The sequence below is a fragment of the Oncorhynchus mykiss genome, chromosome Y (assembly GCF_013265735.2).
Source record: "Oncorhynchus mykiss isolate Arlee chromosome Y, USDA_OmykA_1.1, whole genome shotgun sequence".
Lineage (NCBI taxonomy): Eukaryota > Metazoa > Chordata > Actinopteri > Salmoniformes > Salmonidae > Oncorhynchus > Oncorhynchus mykiss.
In genome coordinates this window covers 13,803,899-13,814,900 of record NC_048593.1, presented here as the reverse complement: position 1 = coordinate 13,814,900, position 11,002 = coordinate 13,803,899, and the positions used below count along the sequence as shown (strand labels likewise).

At 42.8% G+C, this 11,002-nt stretch overlaps 1 protein-coding gene across 2 annotated transcripts in view; it reads left to right on the top strand.

Annotated features, from left to right (window-relative positions):
• Positions 1 to 7,494, top strand: part of LOC110509327 (synaptic vesicle glycoprotein 2C) — a 62,464-nt gene extending 54,970 nt beyond the window's left edge. Inside the window, exons 8-12 of one of the 2 annotated variants that reach the window (XM_036968061.1) lie at positions 269 to 433; positions 1,750 to 1,883; positions 4,450 to 4,653; positions 4,882 to 5,041; positions 5,155 to 7,494. In XM_036968061.1, coding sequence (XP_036823956.1) covers positions 269 to 433; positions 1,750 to 1,883; positions 4,450 to 4,653; positions 4,882 to 5,041; positions 5,155 to 5,338 — 847 coding nt within the window. In that variant the 3' untranslated portion in view covers positions 5,339 to 7,494. The remainder of the gene's footprint in view (positions 1 to 268; positions 434 to 1,749; positions 1,884 to 4,449; positions 4,654 to 4,881; positions 5,042 to 5,154) is intronic. The other variant, XM_036968060.1, reaches the window with a different exon arrangement.
• The last annotated feature ends 3,508 nt before the right edge of the window (positions 7,495 to 11,002 follow it).

The window sequence follows — 11,002 nt, the reverse complement described above, 5'->3', positions numbered from 1 at the left end:
TCTTGGCAAAGGAGAAATGCTCACTAACTGGGATGTAAACTAATTTGTGCACAAATTTAGACAGAAATAAGCTTTTTGTGCATATGGAAAATGTCTGGGATCTTTTATTCCAGCTCATGAAACATGCGACCAACACTTTACATGTTGCATTTATATTTTCGTTCAATATAGCTAAAGGAACCACTTAGCATCAATAATACATTGCACTACTTTTCAAATGAACAACGTTGAAACAAAACAAGTTACGATGATGTAATTTCCTGTGCAGGTACTACGGCCTATCAGTGTGGTTCCCTGATGTCATCCATCACCTTCAGTCTGATGAGTACGCCTCCAGAGTGCAGACTCACAACAACGAACGTATAGAAGACTTCACCTTTAACTTCACCCTGGAGAACCAGATACACACCAACGGAGTGTTCGTCAACGACAGGTACTGTGTCAGCACGCACACACACACACACACACACACACACACACACACACACACACACACACACACACACACACACACACACATCAACGGAGTCTTCATCAATGCCAGGCATTGTAACCAACAGACTCTCTTAAAGGGACTGTCTCTAATGTGTTCAACAGGCTCTCTCAGAACCCCCAGTTTCTCCAATGATAATATATTTAAAGTAGCCTATCTCATTCCATGTCTGCAGTGTGATCCGTCATCCCCGTAAGCAACACACCGTTCCTTTATCTACACCGCCTCCAGGAAATTACTAAAAACATCATCTCTCTCCCTCGCCTCCTCCCAACCATTCCTTCTCTGTCTCTCTCTTTCTCCCTCCCTTTCTCTTTCTCTCCCTCTCACTCCCTCTTCTCCTCTCACTCCTTCTTTGCCTTTCTCCCTCCCTCTCTCTCTCTCTCTCTCTCTCTCTCTCTCTCTCTCTCTCTCTCTCTCTCTCTCTCTCTCTCTCTCTCTCTCTCTCTCTCTCTCTCTCTCTCTCTCTCTCTCTCTCTCTCTCTCTCTCTCTCTCTCTCTCTCTCTCTCTCTCTCCCTCTCTCTCTCTATGGCAAGGTTATCATTGCCTCTTTCAGAGGCCAGAGGAGACACCTCAATGTATATTTGTATTATGCTTCTCCTCTGTATCTTATCTTGGAACACAACATGACACAACACACATATATTAGATTAGATGAGAGGCAGTATCGTAATACAGTAGCTGTGGGGGTGGATAAGAGACAGGCATGCTGGGATATATCCGACACACAATATCACAGGACCGTGTTGACGTACTACACTGCTTACATTAGAAACCATGGTTACCTCAGAACGGAAAAACAATCGATTAGAGCTGTAATACGTGAGAGATTAACTTTGTTCATCTCAACACCGCGCGAGTGTGTGTTTGTGTGTGTGCACTTTTTTTTGTGCATCAACAATACTGGCCAGTGGACCTGTCTCTGTTTTGTAAAGTCTTAAATCAGTCCAGTCCAGCCCAGTCCAGTTCAACACGTCTCCTTATCTCGCGGATAGAAAGGGCTGAGTCAGCGTATAGGCCAGGCTTGGCTCCTAGTTAGTGGTCTCACACCGCTGGCTGCTGGAGAGGATATCATAAATCGTTTATTTGCCTGATTACAATCTCAGCTCCTCAGCTTTGTGTGTGTAGACCATAAATAAGTGTTGAAGGTGTAATGTTGTTTTTTTTCTGCATTCTTCTTTTTTCTTCTTGTTTTTCTTCTTTTCTTCTCCTCTCCTCCTCTCCTTCTGTCCTAATCTCATATCCGGCTCGCTAGGTTCATCAGCATGAAGTTGAAGTCCGTCACCTTCATAGACTCCACGTTTCAGAACTGTTACTTTGATGATGTGTCAACAGTAGGCTCATTATTCAAGAACTGCAGCTTCGTAGAAGCCTTCTTTTATAACACAGGTGAGTCGACACACACACTTGGTTATTTACTTGAAATGTAACTCACGTCTCTTCCTCACAGCTACCATGTTATAGATGAGGTGTCCCCCTGCCTGCTTCTCATGAAACCCTATTTTGCTTCGGACATAACTCTCTTCCTCTCCTCTCTCTATATTTCTCTCCTCTCTCTCTCTACCCCGTATCTATATTCTTTCTCTCTCTCTCTCTACCCCGTATCTCTATTCTTTCTCTCTCTCTCTCTACCCCGTATCTCTATTCTTTCTCTCTCTCTCTCTACCCCGTATCTCTATTCTTTCTCTCTCTCTACCCCTTATCTCTATTCGTTCTTTCTCTCTCTCTCTCTCTACCCCGTATCTCTATTCTTTCTCTCTCTCTACCCCTTATCTCTATTCTTTCTTTCTCTCTCTCTCTCTCTCTACCCCTTATCTCTATTCTTTCTTTCTCTCCTCTCTCTCTCTACCCCGTATCTATATTCTTTCTCTCTCTCTCTCTACCCCGTATCTCTATTCTTTCTCTCTCTCTCTCTACCCCGTATCTCTATTCTTTCTCTCTCTCTACCCCGTATCTCTATTCTTTCTTTCTCTCTCTCTCTCTCTACCTCGTATCTCGATTATTTCTTTCTCTCTCTCTACCCCGTATCTCTATTCTTTCTTTCTCTCTCTCTCTCTCTCTCTCTCTCTACCCCGTATCTCTATTCTTTCTCTCTCTCTCTCTCTCTCTCTCTCTCTACCCCTTATCTCTATTCTTTCTTTCTCTCTCTCTCTCTCTCTCTCTCTACCCCGTATCTCGATTATTTCTTTCTCTCTCTCTACCCCGTATCTCTATTCTCTCTCTCTCTCTCTCTCTCTCTCTCTCTCTCTCTCTCTCTCTCTCTCTCTCTCTCAGACACCTCTTTCTCTGTATTGTGCCAGAGGCAGGTTGTAGAGGAGAGTGAAGAGTGGGTTCAGGCAGTTATAGCTTTTCCTTTGAATTTCCCCTGCTGAGATTGCCTCTTTGCTTCCTGTTCATTGTGCTTGACAAAGAAAGCGAGCCGTGTCCACCAGCTACAATGGCATTGCAATGATCGTTACACACACATGGGCTCCTGTGGCATTAAGTTCAATCCCATTTGATAGACAGAGGGTCACCAAATGAAACATTCTGCTTTAAAGTTCTTGGTTCACGCTGTCTTATAATACTGTTTATGACATACACTACCAGTCAAACATTTGGACACATCTACTCATTCAAGGTTTTTTCTTTATTTGTACTATTTTCTACATTGTAGAATAATAGTGAAGACATCAACACTATGAAATTACACATATGGAATCATGTAGTAACCAAAAAAAGAGTTCAACAAATCAAAATATATTTTATATTTGAGATTCTTCAAAGTAGCCACGCTTTGCCTTGATGACAGCTTTGCACGCTCTTGGCATTCTCTCAACCACAGCTTCACCTGTTATTCCATAGTTTTGATGTATTCACTATTATTCTACAGAGTAGAAAATTTTAAAAAATAAAGAAAAACCCTTGAATGAGTAGGTGTGTCCAAACTTCTGACTGGTACTGTATGTCATATCATCGTTATGACTGTTGCGTAGCTCTTATGAAGTAAGGTTCAGGTAGAGTGCAATTTAATTATAAGAGAACCTGACTAATGGTTGAACCAGACGACACCTCCAGGACACCAAGTGTTTCTGAGGGAGTAGTGAATTTGGGGGACTGTAAACAATCACGGTGCAGTTCAGCTGACACCGGTTTAGAAACGGTTCCCCCTCAGCCTTTAGGAAACAGCTGAACATGAAAACAATTTGGGCGTGTCAGCTTGGTGCAAAAGCCACATGGGAAATGTAGTCTTACTGCCTCTAGCAGTGACACTCCTCCTGGGAGCAGAGACCAAAGAGAGAGGAATGGGGGAGGGAGGGTGTGGTAATGGAAGGAGAGGGGAGAGAGGTCTCTTTTATGTGTATTAATAGTTTTTTTCGATCCGAGGGGAGTTACGTAGTTATCCCTAAAAGACCTGGGATGTTTTTGCTGATTAACCATGTTTTTTACCCCCCTCCCACCCCCTGTTCACCGTTCCCTTCATCCCTTCATCAAGAGAAGTTATTGAGGCAAAGAGGCAGGGTGATACCATTTGTGAATGATAAGGGGCAAACACAAGTTAATAAAAGAGTTATAGGCCGGCCTACTGACGTTCCTTATGAAAAGGGGATACCCAGTCAGTTGTACAACTGGATGCATTCAACTGAAATGTGTCTTCCGCATTTGACTCAACCCGTTTGAATCAGTGAGGTGCGGGGGGGCTGCCTTAATCAACATCCACAGCATCCAGGGAACAGTGGGTTAACTGCCTTGCTCAGGGGCAGAACTTCAGACTTTTACCTTGTCAGCTCGGGGATTCGATCCAGCAACCATTCAGTTACTGGCCTAACGCTCCTACCAGCCAGGCTACCTGCCGCGGGTTCAACCACAACGGGTTCAACCACAGCAACAAAATCCACCTGCCAGACAAAAAGCACAGAAAGGAGACAAATTAGTACTCTTCATTCTCTGTTCGTCTCCATGTCTTTCTCTCCAGATATTGACGATTCTAAGCTGGTTGGGTCGAGGGTAATCAACAGTTCATTTCATCACAACAAAACGGGCTGTCAGATGACTTTCGACGACGACTACAGCGCCTACTGGGTCTACTTTGTCAACTTCCTGGGGACCCTCGCCGTGTTGCCCGGCAACATAGTCTCCGCCCTTCTCATGGACAAGATAGGGCGCCTGAGCATGCTGGGTAGGACTGTTTCAATTGTACACGTTTTTTGAAATTCTACTTCATACAGAGTATGTCTTTGGAATTCAGACAGAGTTTTTATTGCATGACTACCCCACTGGAGTTTGACATTGCTGTGAAATGAAGAAAAACAATCATCACCAAAAAGAGTATGTATTTGTAATGCGTTATCAAATGACATCTCATGTTTTTGTGATCTTGTGTGTAATAGCATGTTTTGTCCTTCAGGGGGCTCCATGGTGCTGTCAGGCATCAGTTGTTTCTTCCTGTGGTTTGGTACCAGTGAGTCTATGATGATCTTCATGCTGTGTCTCTATAACGGCCTCAGTATATCAGCCTGGAACTCCCTGGATGTAGTCACTGCTGAGCTTTACCCTACAGACAGGAGGTGGATAGAACACACACACACACACACACACAAACACACACACACACACACACACACACACACACAACCACACACACACACGTACCCTGACTCTCTCCTCCTCTCCTCTCCAGGGGTACAGGCTTCGGCTTCTGCAATGCCATGTGTAAGCTGGCAGCGGTGATGGGGAACCTGATCTTCGGCTCTCTGGTTGGCATCACTAAGGCCATCCCCATCCTGCTGGCATCGACTGTACTGGTGGGAGGAGGACTGGTGGGGCTACGGCTGCCTGACACACGCGGCAATGTCCTGATGTAGAAATACACTACCCAGCAGCCTTCACTCATGTGCCGGTTAGGCTTTTGTTGAACACGCTGTCATAAGGACTACATATCTGGGCTGGCATTCAAGTATGCTATCTGGCCAGCTTCATGCTTAGCCAATTAGCTAAGCTAAACAATAGTACACGCCGTAACAGTACAAAGTCGGTTGTCATAAGCTGACATGTTTTAAGACAGTGTTATGTAGGCCTTGTTACAGCATGTTCAAATAAGGAAATAGAGAAACACCAATGGTTGCCACACGGAACACACGTGTGTAAAAGGCTGCACCACCAATCACTCACAGACTGTACTCTGTCTTCAGTTCCGATTTGACTGTACAATATGGGCATTCATTTGTTTGCTTGTTTGTTTGTTAATTTGTCTCTCGATAATGTAATAATGTTATTTATTGTGCCGCTGCTGTGCTATCTTGTACTTCAAACCAAAATGCCAAGAAGTGCTGTACACTTCAGAGTGGGGCGTGATTTCTCCTTTCAAAATAGTCAGTTATTCGTGATGTTTGTTCAAGCCTTTTGCAACCCCAGCTCCAATTGCAAGAAAAACATGGCCATAGTAAAATAGAAATAGGAAGAAATAGCTTTTAGTGTCGTCAAAAGTTACAGCAAAATCAGCAGCTACATTTCTAAAGAAAACTGTGTGTGTGTGTGTGTGTGTGTGTGTGTGTGTGTGTGTGTGTGTGTGTGTGTGTGTGTGTGTGTGTGTGTGTGTGTGTGTGTGTTGTGGGACAGCTTAGGGTTTTGTTCTCTGTTGCTGTGGGTCTCTGTCAAAAGGAATTTATTCAGTAAGAAACCTCTGAGCTGCTAGCGATAGCTTCTTCTCCATTTCTTTGTATCTGTTTAACTCTTTCTTTATCTTTACCTCTCTCTCTCTCTCTCTTTCTCTCTCTCTCTCTCTCTCTCTCTCTCTCTCTCTCTCTCTCTCACTCTCTCTCTCTCTGTCTTTCCATTTATCTTTCTCGCATTGTCTCTCTCTCTCTCCTTACCTTGCTCTCTCTGTTTCTTTCTGTTGTGATTCTCTCTCCAACCCTCTATCCTTCTCTCTCTCTGCCATGCTGCCTGTCTCATATGGTAGCTTACCCTCTACAAAACTCGATGGCCTTTCTCAAATGTCGTGCCTCGTTCCCTCCAACCTTTCTCTCTTATGAAACTCGCTCTAGTATGTAGTTCTTCTCTTTTTCGCTCTAATGTGTGTGTGTGTGTGTGTGTGTGTGTGTGTGTGTGTGTGTGTGTGTGTGTGTGTGTGTGTGTGTCTGCGGGTGTGTGTGATATATAGGCAATCACCTGTGAGCTAGCTTGTCAGTTTCACCATCTTGGTGTGTAACCTAATTTAAATCCATAAACAGAAAAGTAATATCTGCTTATGCGTGTTTAGGTTATTTGTTGCTGAGTTGATATAACATTAAACTAAAACTATGTGTTTAAGCAGAAAGCAGGTGGATTTTAACGGGATGATATATGAAAAAGCCATTGTAGCAGCCTGGTCTCATAGACTAGACCTAACATGGTAAATGTAAATCTGGGACACTCAAATTAGTATGATATGTTGATTTGATATGATATGTCACGTTTGGTAGGGTTACATAAGACCGATGGTTACTTACTTCTTAGGGCTGCAATCCCGTTAACGGGATCGATATGACAACAGCCGGTGAAAGTGCAGGGCGCCAAATTCAAAGCAACAGAAATCTCATAATTAAAATTCCATTTTATACCGTTTTAATTAAGTTAATCTTGTTGTTAATCCCACCACAGTGTCCGATTTCAAATAAGATTTACAGCGAAGCACCACAAACGATTAGAAAATAAAGTAAACAGAAATCAGAATTCACATTATAAATATTCCCTTACCTTTGACGATCTTCATCAGAATGCACTCCCAGGAATCCTAGTTGCACAATAAATGCTTGATTTGTTCGATAATGTCCATTATTTATGTTCAAGGAGCTACTTTTGTTAGCGCGTTTAGTACGAAAATCCAAACGCTTGTGCAGGTCCATCCGAACGTTGGACGAAAACTTCAAAAAGGTATATTGCAGGTCGAAGAAACTTGTCAAACTAAGTATAGAATCAATCTCTAGGATGTTGTTATCATAAATCTTCAATAAAGTTCCAACCAGAGAATTCCTATGTCTGTAGAGAAGCCATGGAACGCAGGTCGCTATCATGTGAAATGCGCATGACCAGGACCTGGCTCTCTGCCAGACCACTGACTCAAAGAGCTCCCATCCACAACACAGTAGAAGCCTCATTCAAGTTTCTAAAGACGTTTGACATCTAGTGGAAGCCCTAGGAAGTGCAACTTTATCCATACCCCACTGTGTATTCAATAGGGGCTGGGTTGAAAATCGGCCAACCTCAGATTTTCCACTTCCTTGTTTGGATTTCTTCTCAGGTTTTTGCCTGCCATATGAGTTCTGTTGTACTCACAGACATCATTCAAACAGTTTTAGAAACTTCAGGGTGTTTTCTATCCAATACCAATAATAATATGCATATATTATATATACATATATTTCATCCAAGCTACTCAATACTGCCCCTGCAGCCATAATAAGTTTTAAGGCAAAAACTAAAGTAGGGTGGTTCATCGGGGTGGATGGGTTGGCATATAACACAAACGTCTAGAAACTCAAAGGTTGCGAGTTTGAATCTCATTACGGACAACTTTAGCTAATTAGCAACTTTTCAACTACAATTTTTTTGAGCTACTTTGTAATTATTTTGCATGTTAGCTAACCCTTCCCCTAATCCTAACCTTAAGTCACGCCCTGTTTCTATTCTGTTCTGTTCTGTTTCACCTGTCCTTGTGCTTGTCTCCACAACCTTCCAGGTGTCGCCAATCTTCCCTATTATCCCCTGTGTTTTTATACCTGTGTTCTCTGTCTGATTGTTACCAGTTCGTCTTGTTCGTTCAAGTATACCAGCGTTTTTTCCTGTCAGCTCCTATCGTTTCCCAGCCTCTCGTTGCTAAAATCAAATCAAATCACATGTTATTGGTCACATACACATGGTTAGCAGATGGTAATGCGAGTGTAGCGAAATGCTTGAGCTTCTAGTTCCGTCCAGTCAGTAATATCTAATAACGACCATGCTAGTCCTCCCGGTTTTGACCATTGCCTGTCCTGAACCTGTACCCACCGTCCTGACCTCTCTGCCTGACCCTGAGCCTGTCTGCCGTCCTGTACCTTTGCTCCACCTCTGGATTACTGAACCCTGCCTGTCCCTGACCCTGAGTCCGCCTGCCGTCCTGTACCTTTGCCTTACCCTGGATTTTCGACCCCTGCCTATCTTGACCTGTCTTGCCTGCCCAGTTACTACAATAAACAGTGTTACTTCGACAGTATGCATCTGGGTCTTACCTTGATTCCTGATACCTTAACCCTTTAACCTAACCCCTAAACTTAACCCTAACACCCAACCCTAACTCCTAGCCTAGCTAATGTTAGCCAGCTAGCTACAGTGCCTTGCGAAAGTATTCGGCCCCCTTGAACTTTGCGACCTTTTGCCACATTTCAGGCTTCAAACATAAAGATATAAAACTGTATTTTTTTGTGAAGAATCAACAACAAGTGGGACACAATCATGAAGTGGAACGACATTTATTGGATATTTCAAACTTTTTTAACAAATCAAAAACTGAAAAATTGGGTGTGCAAAATTATTCAGCCCCTTTACTTTCAGTGCAGCAAACTCTCTCCAGAAGTTCAGTGAGGATCTCTGAATGATCCAATGTTGACCTAAATGACTAATGATGATAAATACAATCCACCTGTGTGTAATCAAGTCTCCGTATAAATGCACCTGCACTGTGATAGTCTCAGAGGTCCGTTAAAAGCGCAGAGAGCATCATGAAGAACAAGGAACACACCAGGCAGGTCCGAGATACTGTTGTGAAGAAGTTTAAAGCCGGATTTGGATACAAAAAGATTTCCCAAGCTTTAAACATCCCAAGGAGCACTGTGCAAGCGATAATATTGAAATGGAAGGAGTATCAGACCACTGCAAATCTACCAAGACCTGGCCGTCCCTCTAAACTTTCAGCTCATACAAGGAGAAGACTGATCAGAGATGCAGCCAAGAGGCCCATGATCACTCTGGATGAACTGCAGAGATCTACAGCTGAGGTGGGAGACTGTCCATAGGACAACAATCAGTCGTATATTGCACAAATCTGGCCTTTATGGAAGAGTGGCAAGAAGAAAGCCATTTCTTAAAGATATCCATAAAAAGTGTTGTTTAAAGTTTGCCACAAGCCACCTGGGAGACACACCAAACATGTGGAAGAAGGTGCTCTGGTCAGATGAAACCAAAATTGAACTTTTTGGCAACAATGCAAAACGTTATGTTTGGCGTAAAAGCAACACAGCTGAACACACCATCCCCACTGTCAAACATGGTGGTGGCAGCATCATGGTTTGGGCCTGCTTTTCTTCAGCAGGGACAGGGAAGATGGTTAAAATTGATGGGAAGATGGATGGAGCCAAATACAGGACCATTCTGGAAGAAAACCTGATGGAGTCTGCAAAAGACCTGAGACTGGGACGGAGATTTGTCTTCCAACAAGACAATGATCCAAAACATAAAGCAAAATCTACAATGGAATGGTTCAAAAATAAACATATCCAGGTGTTAGAATGGCCAAGTCAAAGTCCAGACCTGAATCCAATCGAGAATCTGTGGAAAGAACTGAAAACTGCTGTTCACAAATGCTCTCCATCCAACCTCACTGAGCTTGAGCTGTTTTGCAAGGAGGAATGGGAAAAAATTTCAGTCTCTCGATGTGCAAAACTGATAGAGACATACCCCAAGCGATTTACAGCTGTAATCGCAGCAAAAGGTGGCGCTACAAAGTATTAACTTAAGGGGGCTGCACGCCCAATTTGCACGCCCAATTTTTCAGTTTTTGATTTGTTAAAAAAGTTTGAAATATCCAATAAATGTCGTTCCACTTCATGATTGTGTCCCACTTGTTGTTGATTCTTCACAAAAAAATACAGTTTTATATCTTTATGTTTGAAGCCTGAAATGTGGCAAAAGGTCGCAAAGTTCAAGGGGGCCGAATACTTTCGCAAGGCACTGTATAATTTGTAACATATCATATGAAATAGGTGATGGTCATCCACAAATGAATACATACCATAGGAAACGTAACATAGTGTTTTCAGATTTACGTACAGAATAATACAAAATGCTCTGAGACCAGGTTGATTGTAAACGTAGCCTGAGTTTAATCAAAGGTACATATTGCTGCTACCCTCAGTGCTATGGGTCGGACGTGAACACAAGATAGGTGATAAGATACGTTCTTTAGTCAGCCTAGGTGCCATAGTTTTACTATGTTACAAAATATTGATTCTGTAAGGATAGAATCCGAACTAGAGAAGCGTCAATGAAGGATTCCGGCTTGTCATGTTAAAGGGATATTTCACCCATTTTACTTGTTTACATGGATTACTTTCTAGGTATCCATACGATTATCTAAATGTATAGTTTGTGGGGGAACTGCAGGAGTATATTGGCAGTGTTGCAGTGCATGCTTTTGCTTTTGACCAGGAATGTATAGTGTAGATGTACAATATGTGTGTGCATGTGTGTGTGTATGATATCGGGTGTGTGTGTGTGTGTTTATTATAAGTTTT